General features: G+C 37.7%; 4 protein-coding genes across 10 annotated transcripts in view; 3 read left to right on the top strand and 1 right to left on the bottom strand.

The window, feature by feature from the left end:
• The window catches only part of LOC136262662 (glucose-6-phosphate isomerase-like), a 65,617-nt gene that overhangs the window by 42,230 nt on the left and 1,781 nt on the right, over positions 1 to 21,606 (bottom strand). The window contains exons 1-11 of one of the 2 annotated variants that reach the window (XM_066057025.1): positions 20,763 to 20,767; positions 19,587 to 19,680; positions 19,196 to 19,264; positions 18,740 to 18,808; positions 18,639 to 18,689; positions 18,398 to 18,422; positions 18,029 to 18,087; positions 15,813 to 15,959; positions 14,839 to 14,913; positions 14,743 to 14,787; positions 14,420 to 14,473 (exon numbers count right to left, since the gene is read on the bottom strand). In XM_066057025.1, coding sequence (XP_065913097.1) covers positions 14,420 to 14,473; positions 14,743 to 14,787; positions 14,839 to 14,913; positions 15,813 to 15,959; positions 18,029 to 18,087; positions 18,398 to 18,422; positions 18,639 to 18,689; positions 18,740 to 18,808; positions 19,196 to 19,264; positions 19,587 to 19,607 — 615 coding nt within the window. In that variant the 5' untranslated portion in view covers positions 19,608 to 19,680; positions 20,763 to 20,767. Of the gene's footprint in view, positions 1 to 14,419; positions 14,474 to 14,742; positions 14,788 to 14,838; positions 14,914 to 15,812; positions 15,960 to 18,028; positions 18,088 to 18,397; positions 18,423 to 18,638; positions 18,690 to 18,739; positions 18,809 to 19,195; positions 19,265 to 19,586; positions 19,681 to 20,762; positions 20,768 to 21,606 lie in introns of those variants that run through there. The other variant, XM_066057024.1, reaches the window with a different exon arrangement.
• LOC136262663 (homeobox protein 13-like) lies at positions 1,084 to 3,319 on the top strand. 2 transcript variants are annotated; one of them, XM_066057026.1, is made up of 4 exons: positions 1,084 to 1,202; positions 2,120 to 2,383; positions 2,431 to 2,742; positions 2,797 to 3,319. In XM_066057026.1, the coding sequence occupies exons 1-4, from the start codon at positions 1,139 to 1,141 to the stop codon at positions 3,186 to 3,188; spliced, it is 1,032 nt and encodes a 343-aa protein (XP_065913098.1). In that variant the 5' UTR covers positions 1,084 to 1,138; the 3' UTR covers positions 3,189 to 3,319. The 2 variants fall into 2 exon arrangements, with proteins under 2 accessions (XP_065913098.1, XP_065913099.1); XM_066057027.1 differs by lacking the exon at positions 1,084 to 1,202 and adding an exon at positions 1,706 to 1,828 and having other exon boundaries at positions 2,797 to 3,317.
• The window catches only part of LOC136262666 (uncharacterized), an 82,848-nt gene continuing 67,615 nt past the window's right edge, over positions 6,374 to 21,606 (top strand). The window contains exons 1-6 of one of the 4 annotated variants that reach the window (XM_066057034.1): positions 7,239 to 8,021; positions 8,136 to 8,408; positions 8,522 to 8,794; positions 8,849 to 10,106; positions 10,231 to 10,485; positions 10,538 to 10,828. In XM_066057034.1, coding sequence (XP_065913106.1) covers positions 10,055 to 10,106; positions 10,231 to 10,485; positions 10,538 to 10,828 — 598 coding nt within the window. In that variant the 5' untranslated portion in view covers positions 7,239 to 8,021; positions 8,136 to 8,408; positions 8,522 to 8,794; positions 8,849 to 10,054. The other 3 variants (XM_066057035.1, XM_066057031.1, XM_066057033.1) reach the window with 3 other exon arrangements.
• Positions 11,578 to 14,295, top strand: LOC136262664 (uncharacterized). Of its 2 annotated transcripts, none has more exons than XM_066057029.1 (4): positions 11,578 to 11,933; positions 13,216 to 13,470; positions 13,523 to 13,804; positions 13,967 to 14,295. In XM_066057029.1, exons 1-4 carry the CDS (start codon positions 11,885 to 11,887, stop codon positions 14,185 to 14,187), a joined length of 807 nt encoding a protein of 268 aa, XP_065913101.1. In that variant the 5' UTR covers positions 11,578 to 11,884; the 3' UTR covers positions 14,188 to 14,295. The 2 variants fall into 2 exon arrangements, with proteins under 2 accessions (XP_065913101.1, XP_065913100.1); XM_066057028.1 differs by having other exon boundaries at positions 11,578 to 12,992.

Raw genomic sequence — 21,606 nt, 5'->3', positions numbered from 1 at the left:
GGTGAAGAACTAACTTCCTCTAGCTTCATCGTTCTATCTTGGACTATGGTAGCCACTTGTTAGTCTTTATTTTTCTCTTACACACCACGCGACACCACTATACCAATTTCTGATGAAGGCGAATCGTACCTGGAACCGCTGCTTCATAACACCGCCCTTCGCTACAGTTTTGTAGGCAGTATGTAAGGTCTCTCTTGTGGCTACGAAGTAGAATCTCCACACAATTCGGACGAAATCTTGAGCACAGTGACAGGAACTCAAACCGGAACTTAATTTACTATTCGTAAACTTCTGCACACTCCCGCGCACTGGGATATAAAACAGTTATATCCCATATACTCGGATGATATCATTGTTATTACACTCGTCCTCGGCTCCGCCTCGGACTCGTGTAATAACAATGATATCACCCCCGTACCGGGATATAACTATAACTTAAAACTTATGAGGATATAATAAGCATGATGTGTAAATCACATTTCCTAATATGGACATTTTATTTTTTGAGTATATCATCTTCAAGCATACAAAAAATTGGAATTTTCAACTAGAGTAGGGACCATAGCACATCAATAAAAAGTATTGAAACAAGCTGGAGTAGTGCACGATATTAAATCACAGTAAAACAATAAGAAATGCTATCCCTACTGTGCATGGTATCTTGAGCACAGTAGAATGGTGCCCCCCCCCCCTCTCAGCTACCAATTATCATCTGAAAAGTGAAGTATCCATTACGCTTAGTTGTTAAACTGTGTTCAACCCGTTACATAGCATTACGAATCAAATGTATTGCTCACGTAAAGCACACATAGATACCTTACAAAAAAATTACATATAGTACTTCTCAAAAATTGCTTCTCTCAAACATTCTTTTAGCTCACTACTCAGCACCTATGAAATGTTATGGCTTAACCTAATTGTGGTGTGTTGCAGATACTAGCACATTGTATTTTGTTTACTGACACATCAGAATATACTGTTTTGCATAACTTTTTAATTGGAACTTATACCCTGGGATTTAACTACAATTAAGTACAGTTCCTATAAAATGCTTCAACAATATCTAGTTTACATTCAGTAGCTCTCCTGCAGGATAACACAATTTGTTAGCAAAGTTTACTACGTAGCAGATTAAAACATGCTGTATTTCATCAGTTTTGTGTTAATTGTTATTTGCGTACGACTTGCAACTGCCAATGCAAGTAAGGATATGTGTAACCAGTGGTTTCAGTTTGAAATCCAGCCAAAAGCTGTAATGCTGCATAAAGGTTACAATGCAAACCTGATGGGTATTCAGTCAACATGTGTAATTGCCTCATAACAAGTTCTTTCTGCATTTCCGTGCCTCAATGTTAGAGGTGGAGATACATATGTATGTAAGGAATTGCAAGTTATTTCAAGTTAGAAATGAAATCACTTGACTATAAAACAGTAATTTTGTATGGTGCATTGTAAATAGTAACGTAATTTTTAAGCAGTATTTACAATTACTATAGTGACAGTGTGTTCAGATACCTAGGAAATGTTGGGGCTTAACCTATTTCTGGTGTATTGCAGATACTAGCACATTACCGTTATTATTTCCTTGTTGACATCTCAGAATACTCTGTTTTGCATAACTTTTTTATTGGAACTTAGACCCTGGGATGTTTAAGTGTAGCTCCTATAAAATGCTTCAACAACATCCAGTTCACATTCAGTTAGTAGCTCACTTGCAGGATAATACAGTTTGATAGCAAAGTTTACTACATGGCAGATTAAAACATGTTGTGATTCATCAGTTTGGTGTTAATCATTATTTGCCTACACATTGGAACTGTCAATGCAGGTAAGGATATGCAGTGTATGAGAGCAAATCGGTAGCTTCATTTTGAAATCCAGTCAAAAACTGTAATACAGTAAAAAGGTTACGAAGCAAACATGATGGGTATTCAGACATATAACAATCTCTTTTTGTTTATGCATCTCCATGGCTCAATGTTAGAGGTGGAGACGTAGGGATTACAATTTATTTAAATTTTGATAAAAATGAAATAACTTGACCATAAAAACAGTTGCTTTATATGGTGCATCGTAAATAGTAACGTAATTTTTAAAGCAACATTTACAACTGTTATAGTGATGGGATGTTCAGATACACTTCAAGATGCTCAACCACTTTACAAAGACACACTCAACAAGTCAGTGAAGTTGTTGTGTAATGGATACAACTGTCCAGGGAAGTATATCATTGAACACCTCAACACAACAACTCAACAATATGAGGTGATACAAGAAGGAACACATCACACTACAGTCACTGCACCAGGTATATACAGGTGTTGGAAGAATTGTGATGATGATGATGATGATCAGTCACCATATTGTTATCTGAGGGTGGAAGGTAATGGACAATAGACCATATATGTAGTTTATTATTGATATGTTTAGTGATCCTGACCAATTTGACATTGATGATGCACTTCCCGCCAGCTCCTCTCAACAACAACTACACTGGTTCATGTACTGCTAGTGGTAACCCTGTACCACAAGTACATGTTACACTGGGGGGTCACAATGAACATTGTCACTACACTACCAGTGTTAATGACACTGATCGATACACCAGAACAGTATCACTATCCATTAAACCAGTCACTACAGAGTGTAGAGGTGCTGTGGTGAAGTGTCAAACAAAAGATACTGAGAAAACGATGACACTAAATGTCACAGGAGAAATGACCATACCAAACACTACAGATGGTAAGCTAACACACTAACACACTGTAGTACGTAGATCTCTATTGTACTCTACAGAATGGACTCCACCTTATCAAGAAGATCTTGCTGACATTGACGATGAAGACGATTTTGGTGATGGCTCTGACCATCATGATAACAATACTGTAATTCTTGAAAACAATGTTGATGATCTTGATGAAGGTAATTCTGGTGTTGATCACAACAAAGATGATCCCAATAACGAAGCTGATCTTGATAAAGGAAACGATGACCTTAATTTCAATCAAGATCCTGGGGAGGACGTTGATGACAATGATAATTCTGCTATTGTAGACAATGATCAAGATCACAGTCAAGATGATACTAACAATACAAATGACAGAGGGAGTGGAACAAGCAGTAACAGTAGCAGCAAACTCTTCTCCTTTTTTGTAACTGTGTTATGGCTTATAATATACCTAGTGTAGTCCTCTACGTAATGTATTATAGATTAAGTATAAGGCATACCAAATTTCAGATTGCTTATGTGTTGAATTATAAGCAACCTATTCACTTATACATGTATTAATCATCAAAGTTGCAGACTGCATGTACGTTATATTGAAGCGCATGCAATGTCATTACTATGACATGTATGTAGCTCCTACAGTAAGGCAGCCTAATGTTCATTTTATTTTACATGTTTGGTAAATAGTACTATCCCAGATAACTGCTGTTCAATACCGACGCATATATTTGTTGTACTTCTTCGCCATGACCAAAAATAAGATGTTGCACATGACAAACATGCACCTGTAAACCACAATACTAAAAATAACTCAACCTAAAACCAAATTGCATCACTGCTGATTCATCCTCTTTGGATGCTAATAAAACCCACTTAAGAGATTACTTAACATTTTTTAAAGTTCACGCTATACTGGAAATTTGATTAGTTACAACTTTTCCTACAGTAATCATTTTGCCATCAAACTACTGCAAGGAGGCAGATAATTTGTTAATTGTGCCAAAGCTTTCAACCCATCAACACAACGAAATGACATGAAGAGAACAAGAATGTATATAGCTAAGATAGTTCAGTGATGCAAGGATCTACAGATGTGGCAATAGTGAAGGATGTTGCCTTCCTTGCTACTAAGCAAGATCAATATTGATCACTGCTGTTCACAGTATGTTGATTTGTTCCAGTATATGTCAAAGTTTTCACTGCAAATACCTTACCATGATGTCATTAAAGATTACATTATTGGAAAACCATATGACTTCCACCTTGGCAAAAAATGCCTCAATGAGAACTCAACAGAAATGCTACTTATAATATTTATTGCTGGAATCCAGATCAACGTTGCCTTTGCAGGTAAGTACATTGTTGATAATTACCAAATAAGGCACATAACAGTATTACCAATTAATGGACAGTTTATATTAACATTTTGTCATAGTGTTACCACAATAAACAACTTATTGAATCACTGGATTTACATTAAAATTTTTAATGAGTTTGCACTAAAGACGACAAACGACAGCCGTCAGAAACTTTCTTAAGCAAACTTGGCAAAGCCAGACAATGAGGGCGTCATGAAGCACAAAAACTGCTTCAGTGTTTAGTGAGATAGCTGGCTTACCCAAAAGGAATGTAGACAGATAGATGGCTTCATAGTGTTGTACTATTGTATCTGTAAATGTGTGTTGGTGGTTGTATGCAGAATCAAGAGTATAATGTATCCTAAAAGAACAATGATGATGTAGCAATTAAGTATCAACTACAATCATGTGACTCAATGACATCATCATACTTTTTTTGTACTATAAAATTTGTGTTTACAATTTTGCACACTCACCAATAAGAACTGCAATACTATCACTAGATAAACACAGCAGATTAGCTACTGTAACACTGTATGGATGTATGAAGCACAGCAGGGTTTGTATACATAAGTGCTACTTCATCTCGGTGTAGCCATTGAAACCACAAAATAATAACATGCTTAGCATTACAAATACACCTGTAAACCACAATACTAAAAATAGCTTGACATACCACAATTACATCACTGGTAATTTTCTTGAGATTCCCCAGTTGGACGCTAGCCTAATAAAACCTTGAAAAGATGATCTGGCATTATTTTAAGTTGAAGCCATACTAATGAGTATATCGAGCAGGGGGATAGTTGCTGCTTTTCTTATAATAACCATTTGCCATCAAACTACTGCAGGTAGCCAACCTGGTATCTGCACACAAGAGCCTGAGAATGCTGGAACAGTACCTAAACATCTTAATGAAATGGTGGAGTTTCTCTGCCCTTTAGGATGCTCTGGGAACCACATATTCGAACACTACAACCAGTCATCAGGACAATATGATGTGATCATACAACAACGTAACCATACAGCTAGTATACCTATAAGACAGTACAGTGATGCAGGGACCTACAGATGTAGATGCAGTATCAGAGGGCTTTGCCATCTTAAAGTTGATGTGGTTCCAGACACAGTGAAGGCAAATTTCAAACTAGCAAATCTTAATGAGGATTATAATGCTTCGTGTAGTGCTAAAGGAAACCCACCACCAACAATGCATGCTGAATTTGGCTCAGATGACTGCAATTACACTACAATGGTCGCTGACAATGCTAACAACTTCACCAGACACTTGATAATTAATATACCGATAGTCACAGAACACTGTAGGAATATTAACATCACTTGTTTCGCAAGTCAAGTACAAACGATGATACAACTAAAGGTTACAACAAGTGAACAAACCCTCGTGACACCTACTACTACTACAGCAACTCCTCCCATGACACCTTCTCCTACAACAACTGGTACCCCTAGAGGTAGAGGCACCAGTACCACGCATGGTGCCAGCTCAGTGATGTTGGTCTTTGCTGGAATGATAGTGGTAAACATGTGGAAGGTGTGTATGTGAAAGACTAACATATCAAAGACGAAGAAACTTACAATGACACTAAACCCACCCTTATTCCTCCCCACATCATTTCCTTGCCATGTCAATGACTTTTTATAACACTCGTGGATAAACGTAGCCATCTTACAGTTAGTAACTGAACAAAGAAAGGAGCGTTTTGAATAGTGTGATCAAGCGCCATTCCACCAAGCGCAAAGGAAGTATTTGCTCTGAAGGTCTAAACTTGGAACTCGTGCTACACGCATCCCAGAGAGCTCTAGTTTGTTGTATTTAATTCAGGCAACCCAAAGGCCTGTGTTGCTATTGAGAGAATTGAGAATCTAGTCTAACTTTTTGTACATACGTAAGCTGTAGTATTGCTCATTGTGTAAATATGGTACTTTGTACTACACTACTGAAATTGTAACTGTATTATATACAAAGATCTGTGGGGATATGGAAGTAGAGTACAGGTCATGGGGTCAACATTTCTTTTGTTTCCACAACAATAGTAGGGAAGTCCAAGAGACATGTGACTCAATATTATGTCCAACTGTCCACAAACTGCACTACAACAATTGTACTGCAGGAGTGACCTATTTTATAGGCCTACACAAGCTATTGTAATTATGCATTACACTATGTTTAAATATGTAAAAGTACAGTATAAGAGCTGTCTACATTGTTTACTTTGGCATGCATGGTATGCTAACAGGAACTCATAACCTTACGTGCTGGGAAAATCTAAGGGGAAATGCCATCCTAACTGTGGTCATATCTACAAACCACAATGACATAGTAATGACCATGCACAAATTAAAAACCACAAGAAGTTATAAAAGACCATTCTACTGAAAGTGAAAAGAATATTAGGTATATTGCATGGATGGTAGTCACACCTAAACTCATAGTGTAACATATTCGTACATAATTACAATGTATTAGTTGAAAATCTTCATGTCACACTCCATAGTGAACCAGGCCCCAGCAATAATGAAACTCAATATACTGCACCTTCATTTTCCATATACCTCTTTCCTTTAAAGAACTTAACACCCATTCAAAAGATTATATCATGCACACATGACTAACAGACTTCCCTACAGAAATAGAAACCCTATAATGCTACACTTATAAAAGGTGAACGATGTGTCAATAAATGCATTTTTGCCAGAACTTTGATTGCCTTGATACGTGAAGTGCTTAACAAGGAGAATAGTCACTGTGTCACATAAGGATAATTTGGACTGATTTCCAAGTGATACAAAATGTCGCTATGAGTTTAAAATGATTTACAATAAGATACTGTACAGTTTAACAATGATGGTGCAGGATATTACATGAAAGGAAGCAAATAATAGCAACACGATTTACCAATCACTAAAGAAGTAACTGCAACATGACAGCAGCCTGCAACAGGCACGAACCAGCTATTGAAGGTACAATAAAGTTAAGCTCAGCTGTTGATGAGTACATGTTCTACTGCCAGCACTACTGCAATAGCATGAATGCTACCAGGAGCTCATGAGCATCTTCCTTGTGCTACAAAGCAATGTGTTAGTGGACCTAGCAGTATAGATCATCAGTGAAGACAGGTAGAATATACCAGAATAATTCCCTCAGACATATCAAGGGGGTTTCTTGCAGAAAGTACCACACTGTGCTGACTCTTATGAAAGCTCAGCACAGTCATAACTCTCTAATTTGCATGCTAGCAAAAAATCTCCCTCAGAGTAAGGGAGTATTTATAAAGTAGAAATAACTTTCCATAACAAAACTATTTTAAAATCTGTGGTATGAACCAGCACACACTGATAAAACAATTCTTATCAGCTGTCCTATGTTTTACAACTAGTTTCCTGTTATGTAAAATGATTTCCCTTGCAAAGCTGGTCGTTGTGTACTCTACCACAGCTCTGGTAATATAAAAGCAGCTGCTTCATCTTGGGGGAATTTATAGTGTGTTGTGAACCATAAGATAAAGAAGTTGACCTGACAAAACGTCCACTATGGACATTTGTGTAATTCTTGCAAAAAGGATTGTCAAGTGAAACTGAAAAAAATGTGGGTCCACCTATTTTCAAAGTGTCAAATTTCATAACAAGCCTGTGGCTTCCTGTGTTGTACAGATTATGTAAACATTGCATCAAGCAGAGTTCAATGTCACCCCCACTTCAGAGTAGGTGTCACAAATATGCCTAGTCAGTCATGATATGTGCTGTATGAGCACATTATCAGATATTCCCTTTACTCATAAAATCTCCCTGCATTCATCTTATAAAAGGATGAAGCCCTAGAAACTCCCCACATTTTGGCTGCTCTACAAGAAAGATGCTTCTCCTAGTATATGTTGTCATTTTGTCAAGTCTTCAAGCCACTACAAATGCAGGTCCGTGTGTACTTGGTGTATGTATGGCTAAATAGTTTTTTTAAGCGGCACAGTGTTAACTATTTACACTTTTCTACGTCAATTCTCAATATTTATTAGATTTTATTTTCTTAGTTACAGTTACCAGCTGTGCAGATCATGCCAACAGTACACAGCCTCTCCACAAACACATTGGTGATATGGCTGAGTTTGGATGTCACCGTCACCACTGCACCGGGGTGTACATGTTTGAGCACTTCAACCTGTCAACACTCCAATATGATGTGATATATGAGGGATCACACAACTACACGATCGCTGTAGTTGACCTTCATGATGGTGGTAGCTACCGGTGCTCAAAAAAATGTAACAGGAAACAAACAGCCTATTGCTACCTTGGTATAAAAGGTATGAAAAGTAACTATACAAACTTCATTGCCTAAACTGGTTTTGATACATGATACTCTGTACATACTATTTTATTAGACTACTTATGTACTTATTTAATTTGTTTCTCATAGTGATACCTAACGTGGTAGAAATGGACTTCCCACAAGCTACTATCAACACAAGCTATAATGGGACATGCTGGGCTACTGGCAACCCTAGACCAGTAGTGTATGCTGCGATTAATGCAGACGATTGCCCATACACTTTAAGCTCTGCTAATATCAGTCAATACAGAACAGAAGTGACAGTCACTATCCCACATGTGACAACACAATGTAGGGATGTTACCATACGTTGTCATATCTGTCACATAACTGAGAAGGTTACACTAAATGTTACAGAACGTGAGTCATTGATTTAACTTAATTATCAAGAAGTTATTATAATTTATTTTGCAGCCACACAGCAGGAGCCATTACCAACTAATTCAGATGACTACAACTTAACTAATACTACCACTACTACTGTAGTACCTACTATAGTACCTACTGTTAGTCCAACTATTTCAGGGAGTGCAGAAAGCACCAGAAGCACCAGTCTTGTGAAGTTGGTTTTTGTTGCAGTAATTTTGATATATTTCGGCTAATGATGATTTTTGGGGGAGCATGAAGGAAGGATGCCTTAGCCACAATAGCAACGCTACCATTAAAGGGAAGTACAGAACTTCATCACTTCAAACTAGAAATGTTACATTTTTGTGTTGAGTTGTATTTCTTGTAACACATGTCTCTGTATGTGCTGTGTACACTGTTAAGTTTTTGTGTACAATGTTCATTGGTAAGAATTTTTCTACAAAACCCAATGTAACGTCTACTTAGCATATATGTACAAACACTTCAATGAGCTTTAATCTTAATTCTCACTGGTCCCTAATGGGATAGCACTATTAGTAAAGTGACAAAGTGATAAAAATGTTGTTCACCATGGAGACATGTTAACAGGAGGAAGCTTTGACAACGCCTAGTACAATGACACAAAGTGACCTTGTACCAAGTACGGTACTTTTCAGCCCAATTCTACATACATATGTACATCCACTGGTCAATTAATTAAATGCCCTTCGCTATAATAATGTAGCTAGTTTGTAGTAATACACATTGCACTACTGAACTACGCATCAATGAAACTACCAATGGTTGGGGCGAGGGAGGTAATCCTTTCATCAATATTGCACAACCAATAAAGTGACATGGTACTAGCCAGTTTTCATTGAATTAATGATAGTAGTGACATGGGACAAGCTGTTACCTATTGCATAGCAACTGACTGAGACTAAGGCACAATGTACAGTACATGCAGCAATCAGAGGCACGAAGGAATAAATTCTGTTTCAAAAGCAGCACAACGTGTAGTGTTAATGTTTCAGTTACTGTTCCACACAAACACTTCTTGGTATGGAAGTTGACAGAAATTTTATCACATGGAATGAAATCATTCAATTAGTGATGTGGTATTTTGTAAGAAAAAAGTACCATATATACACGTACCACACATACACATACCACACGTAGAGTATTGGTTAGTTGTAGATTGTATCGAGACTGAAGAAGTTGATCAAATTAGAAAACTGAACTATAGGAGTACCAAGTAAAAAGCTAGAAGAAATGCTTCTATTTGCAATTGCTGCCATTACTCTATCAGTTTTAGAAGGCTCAGGTAAGATATAGCTATCCCACTTAATCTCTGTCACTGGGTTCTAACTCTTGAATGGGGCTGGCTTGCTATACAAATACAACTACATAGACTAACTAACTTAACTATAAATAATTGTTCCATGCAGCAACAAGTTGTGCTCCAGATATTCAAAGTGCTCGAGTATTCCAGAGAGTTGTTGGTAGACCACTATCCCTCCCATGTCCTCTACATCATTGTAATGGGGAACAAGTGTTGGAACACTACAACATGACAACACTGAAATATGACATCATTGATGATGGACCTCACCACCTGATTGGCTACGATGATGAAGGAAGCCATAGATGTTGGCAGAGATGCAACACAACAAACCAACAATATTGCTACTTTATTGTACAAGGTAACGGACTTACCTACAGATTTCCTCATATAGAAATGTGTTACTATTTTAGTAATACCAGAGATGGCAGAAGCAAAGATCAATTTCCCTTCAGCAGTTCTTACCAAACCTTACACAGGGACATGTGATGCAGCTGGTGATCCCAGGCCAATAGTGAATGCTTCAATGAACACAGAACATTGTCCACACTCAATCTTCATCACTAAAACAACAGTGTTTACTGCACAGGCAGCTTTGAGAATACCATCAGTTACAACCGGGTGCAATGGAGAAATATTCTCCTGTACAATATGTCAACAGGGAACATGTCAAGAAGTGAAAGTCATGATTAATGTTACTGAAGGTGAGTTAACTTTACCATTGAAAGAGTTATGGTGGGTCACCCTATGCAGTTTACCTAGAATTTTACCACTTTTAACAGGACTCAAGACACACACCTAGTTTCCTGAACTTTTTATGACAAATTGAGTTTATTCCTAGTTACCACACACTATGGGTTGGTGTGCACTTAATGGCAACAAAAATAATTGCCAATTGTCCTGCTATAGACACAAGGCAGAACACATCACCAGAGTCTTCACCCACCAGCACTACTATCAATGATACACACAATGGAAGGAATGATGTAGCCAACACTATTAATAGAGCAAGCAGCAACAAGAGCCACTTGACGTTGTCCCTCATTGTAACACTTTTAGTAATAATATACGTGTTATAGCAGAGACTGTGTCTTATCATATGTGTAATGTGTGTGTATATAAAGCTTCCTCACAAATCTACTCCTATTTTAGCACATGTATTTCATTACATAGAAATGCTTTATGGTAACTGAAAATTTATCATGATAAATTAATCCATTGCAAATCACTTTTAACATGGGCAGAATGAGTACTACTACATGACCAGCGTCATATCACGTAGTCCACAATTCAGCAGTTGAAAAGCTGAAGCAAAGCAACAAAGCTAGCCACAGACCAACAACACAATATTTTTTCATTAAAAACTTGTCTGTACTATAATTACTATTACTGCTAGGAAAATCCCTATTAAGAAGCCATGCAATATCACACTTATAAACTAAACAACGTGTGTTCCTGGAACATTCTCAGCATTTACTGGTACTATGAGAACTACTACATCAGGTAGTGGGGGACATGTAGACTTCTCAAGATGTGTATTAGAATTGTTGACAAGTTCTTTATCAAATGTCAGAACAATGTCCAGTGAGGGATGATACTACAAAAGATAAGTAACCATGTTAGCCTGACTGTGTTACAAGGTGAAACTGTTGGGAATTATTGTAGTAGTGATTACTGTTGAGTATTAAGATCTGTGATAAACATGTCTGAAATGTGTCCAGACAGTGTAAAACAATAGGAAAAGTGAACAGCTGATCCATATGTACTACAATAGATTCAGAAATATTTTGGAAATCTCTTTGTGGACAGGTAGTTCTTAAGAATATACCAATAGCTACTGTACAAGTATGCAATCCTACATCTTTAAGTGGCAGTTCATAGCTATCCAACAAACTTTCACACATATCATTTTTCAGCTTTGTATAAATATGTTGTATGCAGGATCTCCAATGTCATCAAGGGACTTCCCATAAAAAAATACCTAATGGATTTGTGGTACAGTGATGTCATTCAGTGGGTCATGTGCTCTAATATAGTAATCTTCCTTTAGCTTAGCACTGCAGGATGTGGTGTGGCCACAATTATCAAATAATTATCAAATTGAACAATGATAAGTCGGTTGAATGAGCCAAAAAACAGGGCTGTGTCATGGGTTTAAACCAGATTAACAGCACGCACCAACAGAATAATGTATTGCAAAAAATCCATCGAGAAACCATAGCAATTCATGAAAGATAAGAACAGTGTGCTAACAATGGCAAGTTAAGCCAGCAGTGACATCTGCTTTCTGTGAATGAATAAATCAAACCTATAGAACGTGTCCACATTTTAAAGTGTCCTGATTACCAGGTTCCAGTGTAGGGTAGAATAAATATTTGTGGCTCCTAAGGCATGTTCACCTTTTGCCTGTTGATCTGGTACCTACTGTAATGATAATGATAATGTGCATATCCAATGGGTTAATCTCTCTAACAAAACGTGTCTAGTTTGTTGTTGCACATGTCTCGATAGTTCCAGTTCTACTAGTGTAAAATGTTAGTAGTGAAGTTGTGTATGGTGTGGTAGTGAAGAGAAGGGGAATAAACCACAACACTATACCATACTTGTATAAACATGTTAGCATCAGATGTTATCAGTGAACTATTAAGAGGATTACATTGTGGAGGGAACTTACAACATGTCCAATATATCTGTCACTATGACCTATATAAACACTGCACTGTGCTATAGTGTAGTTTGTAGCTAAGAGATTATACTGTAACACCATATCAGAGTACTGAACTAAGTTGTCTACTATTATTAAACTACTGGGAGAGATGATACTTCTAATTACTATCATACTGACTTTACAAGCCACCATCACTGAAAGTGAGAATCGATAATGTAGAGTAGATAAGTTCACAATGTACAGTTGTACAGTGCATTAAAAACCTTTCTACTTACCTGTATGTACTACAGCACTACATCAGCCACCAATAGCATATTAAGTACTAACTATGCATGCACACCTCATACCAGCTATCATTGAATTCTTGGTAATAGTATTCTTATATTTTAGTGCAATGTTAGATTATAATTGATTTGCTTGCAGCAACAAGTTGTGCTCCAGATATTCAAAGTGCTCAAGTATTCCAGAGAGTTGTTGGTAGACCACTGTCCCTCCCATGTCCTCTATACCATTGTAATGGGGAACAAGTGTTGGAACACTACAACATGACAACACTGACATATGACATCATCAATGATGGACCTCACCACCTGATTGGCTACAATGATGAAGGAAGCCATAGATATTGGCAAAGATGCAACACAACTGACCGTCAATACTATTATTTTATTGTACGAGGTAATGGAGCTCAATATAGACTTCCTTATAAGGTATTGTGTTACTATTACAGTAATACCAGAGATGGCAGAAGTAAAGATCAAGTTTCCTCCAGCAGTTCCTTACATAGGGACATGTGATGCATGTGGTGATACCAGGCCGATAGTGAATACTTCACTGAACACAGAACATTGTCCACACTCAATCTTCATCACTACCACAACAGTGTATACTACACAGGCAGCATTGAGAATACCATCAGTCACAGATGAGTGTAGAGGAGCAATATTATACTGTTCTGTATGTCAACTGGGAACATGTCAAGAAGTGATGATGGAACTTGACATTATTGAAGGTAAACCAACTACTGTACGTACTCATTGTGGTCACCATTGCTACTTACATTAATACAGACAGACAGACAGACAGATAGATAGGGACATACACATGCGCACGCAAACACAAACACTACACACATGCATTAGTAAATTGTAGAACTATTTATAATATTCTACAGACACACATCCAGTACAAGCCTCAGACACAGATGAGGTTCCAACCACTACAATTACTCCAGCCAGCAGTGGAGCAGAGAGCAACATCATCATAGACAAGAAATACAGGATGATAAGGATGTTCAAGTGGTCAGAGTGGATGATAACAATATGGTGGACCCTCGAGAGCACAGTGATGGAGTTGTGTTTATTCTTAGTATTCCTACATGGCATGCATATATGAAGTATGTCTGCAGCAAACAGAACTAATTTTTAATAAACTACTGTTTGATTTTACATCATGTCCCTATACGTGGTATTGTGAACTGTTATAAAGAGCATATACAATTAGTATCAGTAACGTATTAGTACCACAAGGCTAATTGTGGTGCCTGTATATACGTATAATATAGGTGTTGTCTTTTGAGCATAAGAACACTGACACACGTACATACATACAAAATCATTCCACTCACGTCCCAAAATTCAAACATGTTTTCTTTGGCAATTCCAAACTCTGTCACTTTAGTCTATGGTAAAAGCATACGCATATGTATGTAAAAACTACACAACAAAATTGTAGTGATTATATACATAAAAATACACATGCAAAGCCTAACTCTCGTAGGTACAAGGAATCAAATCCAGGACAAGTGACCCACCATGTCTCACAGGTGAAGGTGTGGGCTCTTGATAGAACCTTGCCTGTAATGTAAGACATGGACAGTTGGCCCAGGTACCCAGTTGGGTGACTACTTCCCCAGTTAACACAGGGTCCACCACACATTACACAACATACCTCATTGGTTGATAGTGCCACAAAGTGTTTGGCTACAGCACTCACCTATAGACACACTGTATAAGAGCATGATAAAACAATTACTCTACTACCCACATCACCATTAGCAGCTTTCAACAACCACTCCTTTGCTGAGGTGGCATTAGTGATCGTCTCCAATGTTGTGAATGTCTAGGAGTATACAAACAAGTAAACAAATCAACTTGAATCATACACAAAGTATATATACCATATACCAACTTATAAAACAAGCTAGGAATCCTAACAGTATTCATAGTCAGGGGTTCTTTGATACAAAGCAAATAGCTCAAATATGGAGACATCTACGTACTCGAGATGGACTAGCTTGGTTGACTGTCTCAGCAAACAAGCATGCGTAGTTCGTACAAGCATATTTATTAAATGAAAAACTAAGTGAACTATTACATGTGCTATAAAGAAAAAGGTTTAATCGAACCATTATCTCTATGTATTCTCTTGCTCATGATAGTTCAAATACCTTTGGTTCATTTCTGTAGCTCCAAGGGTATGCATGCTATAATGTGCTTATCATGACGCAGTAAAAGTAAACAAGATTGTCACCATTTCTTTATTACAAAAGCCTTCGCAAATGGATTAAACAACATTTTGGTGTATTTCCAATGGTAATCATTTAAGCCAAATCCCAACTCTGTAGACAATGCAAACAAAAGTTATAATCCGTAGCTACAAATTCAAACACTAGTTTATTTTCAATATAGTCACTGCACAAATTAATATCTTTGTTCTTCTCACTGTCCAGCACCATAATTACAAAACTATTCACCACAATAGGTTAAAACTTTGGTAACTCATTCCTTGGACATTGACTAAGACATCCTGTTTACATTTGACCACAATTTTTGGATGGTTGCTACTAGCCTAGTGGCTACATACATTAAGAAGGTCAGCTTGCATGTAAAGAAACACATTTTGGGGATGTAGAGCATACTACACAATAGTGACAGGGTCTTTGTATACAAATAAATATAGTATGGTAACAGTACTAGTATCATACTTTACCATACACATAACATCATGTGATCAATTACCTTAGAGGCAATGATAAACATTGTGGTCTCTGGTGTCAGGGGTGCTATGGTCTTTGCAAGATGAGTTCCATCAATGTTGGAGACAAAATGAGCCCTCGGACCGCCAGTACAGTATGGCTTCAGTGCCTCAGTAACCATCAGTGGACCCTAATACATTCCGTATATATATATATATATATATATATATGTCTATGAAAAAGGGGTCTTATAGCATTCGTAATTGTATGTACTTGGCAATTCATAACTTGACTTGTGTGTATGGTACTAGCCTAAAATTTGGTTACCTTACACTCCTAACATAGCACTAATCCTGGACGTAATTTTAAGACAATGGGTTAAACACATGATGAGTTATGACTGGTCAAATGTGGAAATTTGGAAAGGCTATAAGACCCCCCCATCACATATGGTAATGACATGGGATAAATAGAGTAGACACTCAGATATCAATCAATAACATTTATGGATTAAGATTGAACTACTCTAATACGTAGATTACACAAGAGACTTTAACTATCTCAAAAATTATACATATTTTCATACACAAACAGCACTATTGGTTATATTATATAACACAAATGTTGTTAACTACAGTGTGACATTGCAATGTGATACCATTAAACTATACAGTGAGTGTACAACACCACGAGACCACTGACAATAACAAGGGTACTTTGAAGTAGTGAGAGTTCATATGAGTACCAATACCCATGATAAAAAGGAGAATGTAATTCTATCTTAAAAAACAAGTTCTAAAGTGTGATATGCACCATGGCCGCCTCATAAAATGAACAGGAGCTGTTTACGTGATAGTGGTGGTCCCATTTAGGGGTGGAACCAGAAAGGGAATCTTTGGGGATTCGAGACCCCCTCAGACTGAACCTTGAAAAGAAAATCATCTAAGAGGAAAATTGCAAGGAGGAAAGTAATAGAATGAGAAAGATCGATATACCCTAATGGAGCAATCACAAAACACTCTAATAAAGCAATCAGACTAGTAATCATTATACATGTGATATTGCTTGTTCAAACTTTGGCAAATGGCGGAAGACATGTTCTTACTGTGAGTGGAAGAACTGGCAACTACAAAGGAAGAAAATCAATGGTATTCTTAGTCACTGGTATTGAGGGATAGGTAGGTATGTCGTAGTATTTCAACTCAGCCAGGAAGGAGTGTGAACACGAGTTCCATTGTTTGTAATATTGCCTGGTAGTAAGCTAGATCTTCAATAGCAATAAGCTGCACAAACAACAGTGTAGGTTTCCATAACTAGACACACACACACACACACATCATGCTTGCTCAGGACATATTTTATGTATGTGAATGATACAGCTGTAGGATGTGAACTTTAGGGGATAACCACCTCAGAGACCCCCTACCCTTGGTCCTATTAGTAGAATGAGTACACTACCACACTAGTACACTACCACACTAGTACACTACCACACTAGTACACTACTACACTAGTACACTACCACACTAGTACACTACCACACTAGTACACTATCACACTAGTACACTACTACACTAGTACACTACCACACTAGTACACTATCACACTAGTACACTACCACACTAGTACACTACCACACTAGTACACTACCACACTAGTACACTACCACACTAGTACACTATCACACTACCACACTAGTACACTACCACACTACCACACTAGTACACTACCACACTAGTACACTACCACACTAGTACACTACCACACTAGTACACTATCACACTACCACACTAGTACACTACCACACTAGTACACTACCACACTAGTACACTACCACACTAGTACACTACCACACTAGTACACTACCACACTAGTACACTACCACACTAGTACACTACCACACTAGTACACTACCACACTAGTACACTACCACACTAGTACACTACCACACTAGTACACTATCACACTACCACACTAGTACACTATCACACTACCACACTAGTACACTACCACACTAGTACACTACCACACTAGTACACTACCACACTAGTACACTACCACACTAGTACACTACCACACTAGTACACTATCACACTACCACACTAGTACACTATCACACTACCACACTAGTACACTACCACACTAGTACACTACCACACTAGTACACTACCACACTAGTACACTACCACACTAGTACACTACCACACTAGTACACTACCACACTAGTACACTACCACACTAGTACACTACCACACTCACCAGATCAGATCCACCAATTCCAATATTGACAACATCAGTGATTTGTTTACCGGAGAAACCTGTAGGGGAACAAGAGTATGTGATTTAATGTTGTGTAGAGTATGTTTAGTGGAATTCAAAGTCAGTAACTCCATGGTGGTTGTAATACAACACAAGCTTTCAGCTTTCTAGAGGTCCCTGGGACAGTGATTACAAAACTTCTTCAGCTACTCTAATAGAACATTATATCAACATTTTGATCAACTAAAAAATTCAGAAAACTGGTGTTTGAATAACTGAGGTTCCACTGCAATGTAAACTCTAATGTGTGATTGACCACATGTGTCTGTATACTGATAACACATGTGTACACACTAGACACACCCTCACCTTTCCAGGCTCCACTTCGCACACTCTAAATAGTAAACAATACACCACATGTTATCATGAACCAAACACAGTGACAACAATGAGACTGTACAAGTGTACACCATAAGGTATATATACCAGGGTAACTATATAGTTTTGCTATATGAAACACTTGTGATAATTTGCACAAAAATAAATTAATTTTGGGGTAAATTCCTCTTTAGAAACATGTATACACAATACAGTATGCATTATTACTCACCTCACTAAACTGTTGCATGTGATCCAACACATGATTGACATCCGGCATCACCTGATGATGACATCATGAGACACCATCACCATGACAACCATGCTACTCACATCTTTTCCATCCACCATTATTGGAGTATTAGACCTGTTCCTTAGAGCAATATGGAGTACAGCTCTGTCCTGTGTGACACATGCATTAGTAAGTGCATATACATATCTGTGGTACACACACACAAGCTTCTCAGAGTGTAGTGTGTGTGTGCGTGTGTGTGTGTGTGTGTGTGTGTGTGTGTGTGTGTGTGTGTGTGTGTAGGTGTGTGTGTGTGTGTGTGTGTGTGTGTGTGTGTGTGTGTGTGTGTGTGTGTGTGTGTGTGTGTGTGTGTGTGTGTGTGTGTGTGTAGTGTGTGTGTGTGTGTGTAGTGTGTGTGTATGTGTAACAGTGTACTGTATAATATTATAGTGAAGTCTATGACAGATAGAGGCTGTACCAAATGAGTACAGCAAGAGCAGTTGAGCATTTATACACACAAGGAGTGTACACATGTTCCAGGCATACAACTAACCCACCTCAGTGAAGTTGATCTTGTCACCAGAAAACATTCGGTCTCTCATCCCCTCCACATTGCGAGCCTTAGCCTGTAATAGAGAGAACAGTAATCCCATAGTCAATTGGTACACTGTATTAATCAAATACAATGCTAAGCCAGAGGAGGTCGGTGTCATGATAAGTGATTGCACAACCAAACATTGCACCATCATTGATAAGTATATAAGATTATGTATGGCTTGCTTCTAGGAAAGCCAATTGAGTTGAGGTGGCTGCTAGCTCTGACACATACAACGTGGACATACAGTTTGGAAAATGACAGTGAGGTGTTGGGTAAACATTTCTTTAAAATTAGGAGATGAATGACACATGACCCAACCTCCTGCATCACCCACTCCAATTAATACCTACCAAATTAAACAACAACTTCATGGTATCACTGGTGATGACATTCTTAGAATAGTCCACCAACACTTCCCCATCCTCACTGGGTAGAGTGATGCTGTAATGAGATACGTGGGTTATGGGATAATAAAGAAAACTCATGGGAAGTATAATAAAATGGTTCAGCCTAAAGAATAAGGACATGACCTGTCAGTGTCATCATTATCATGTATAATTACACTAAGCACATGTACACGTGTACTACTGCCTTTGAATTTTTAAGGTAATGATAAATCCTATTAATATATGTGACCTAATTTTAGAAAACCGTTGATATCCGCACAATTTTCAAAATGCATTTTATCTGTTCTTTGTTTTCTACAGGGACAGAGGAATGGACTAGCCAAGTTTCAGCTTCCTAAGTTAAGCAGCATTGGAAATACAGCACTAGACAGCCGGACAAGCGAATAATTTGATATGTACAGAAGCTATCGAGAAAAGAATCTACAGGCGCTTACATAACTTACTGATACAACAACGTACGGAACTGAATCTTGGCTCATTGTGTTCGCCATGAATTTGTGAATCCACCAAGGTATAGTTTTTTTCCCCAGGCATGCTTCTTTGTTCGAGAAGGAAGGCAAATTCACTGAAAAACGATCGTCGGTAAATTCTTTCGTCACCGCAACGTAAACAAACGTCTATAACTTTGGAAACTTCTCGTGTATGGGGATGAAACAAAGATTTTTGTACTCCCTATGGACAGGCGAACACGATGATGCCCAGGATTTATCCATTGGAGGCTTAATTCGCCCACCAGCGAGGCGATAAAAACTTGTGTAATTTTTTTTCTGAAGCTTGCATTTTTTACCCATAGTTTTTAAATGCGTTTTATTACAAAAGTACTCTTGTGCGTATATCGACAGTTTTCCAAAATTCGGTCACATATAATGCCTTTAGAGCAATTAGTCCTAAGATTGGCCCACCTTACAGTTACAGTATTGTCACCTATCACCCAACCTGATTACTATATAATGTACTGTAAGGAGCAAAACAAAGAGCTAAATGTGTGTGAAAATCGCTTAATTTCAGTTAGCTAATAACGTTCCTATTTCACCTAGAACGAACACAATTCACAAATTGAATGTAGACAGCTCCAAGCAAAGCAACAGGACATTCAACAGGTAGACAACTAGTATTGCTAACTTGTCAAACTTGATAACACTACAGTACAAAAGGTCATCAACAACATGGAGGGGAAGGGGGGTATCTATCATAGACTCTTTGTACTACCATTGGAGCCTTCTTTTGTATTACATATCCTGTACATACCAGGAGCCTATTGTGCCTTGTAGCATTTATCAGCTCCTGCACAAATTGCAAAAAATCACTAAGTTTCTTTACTTGCAAGGTTAAATCCTTTTCATAGGAAACAGCATAAATTTTTAATATACTCACATTGTACGTAATTGACAAATAGCCCGGCTTTGAAAACATTAATTACTGTCTGAATTAAAAGTTAAACATAAAATGCTGTGAATTTTCGAGGGACACAATTTTGTGGATGCTTGAAAATTAATCATTAAGATTATAAGAGTGAAAAACAAGTGATCTACAAATGAAAATCCAAAAAATTACATACTGTACCTTGAAATTTTGTATGTATACAATAAATGGACTAGTTACAAACTAGCTGGTGGTTTGGAGTGTAGGCTCTATTCTCTGGAGCAGTGTTTTATTAAAACAGAGATCTTCTCTAAAAGGGACTGGCAAAACAACTATACCTGTTTTATATTTGTTTTGGTGAAGTGTACATATATTTTGATGGCTGAACAAAGTGGCTGAAAATGACAAATAGAACATGTCTCAAAGCATGTACGAAAGAGACCAATTATAGTCTCAATGATCACCACCATGCAACAGTGCCTATAAGAAAAAGAATCTTTGACAAAATGAGGAGTCAACCAGTAAACGCAGATAAGGAGGGTGGTGCTAGGGAAATTGATTTGCTGAAGCTCAAAGTGACATCTCTACGATGTGAGCAGGA

The sequence above is a fragment of the Dysidea avara genome, chromosome 8, assembly GCF_963678975.1.
Source record: "Dysidea avara chromosome 8, odDysAvar1.4, whole genome shotgun sequence".
Classification (NCBI taxonomy): Eukaryota; Metazoa; Porifera; class Demospongiae; order Dictyoceratida; family Dysideidae; genus Dysidea; species Dysidea avara.
The sequence above is the reverse complement of the archived record's forward strand: the minus strand, read 5'-3'. Positions and strand labels throughout refer to the sequence as shown.

Excerpts from the sequence above, each read along its gene's own strand:
- LOC136262664 (XM_066057028.1), top strand. The coding sequence starts at position 12,941 with ATGATACTTCTAATTACTATCATACTGACTTTACAAGCCACCATCACT. Across the intron at positions 12,993-13,215 it reads ACAAGCCACCATCACTGAAA|CAACAAGTTGTGCTCCAGAT; the intron begins GTGAGAATCGAT and ends ATTTGCTTGCAG. Across the intron at positions 13,805-13,966 it reads GGAACTTGACATTATTGAAG|ACACACATCCAGTACAAGCC; the intron begins GTAAACCAACTA and ends AATATTCTACAG.
- LOC136262663 (XM_066057026.1), top strand. The coding sequence starts at position 1,139 with ATGCTGTATTTCATCAGTTTTGTGTTAATTGTTATTTGCGTACGACTT. Across the intron at positions 1,203-2,119 it reads ACTTGCAACTGCCAATGCAA|TGATGGGATGTTCAGATACA; the intron begins GTAAGGATATGT and ends CAACTGTTATAG. Across the intron at positions 2,743-2,796 it reads CATACCAAACACTACAGATG|AATGGACTCCACCTTATCAA; the intron begins GTAAGCTAACAC and ends TGTACTCTACAG.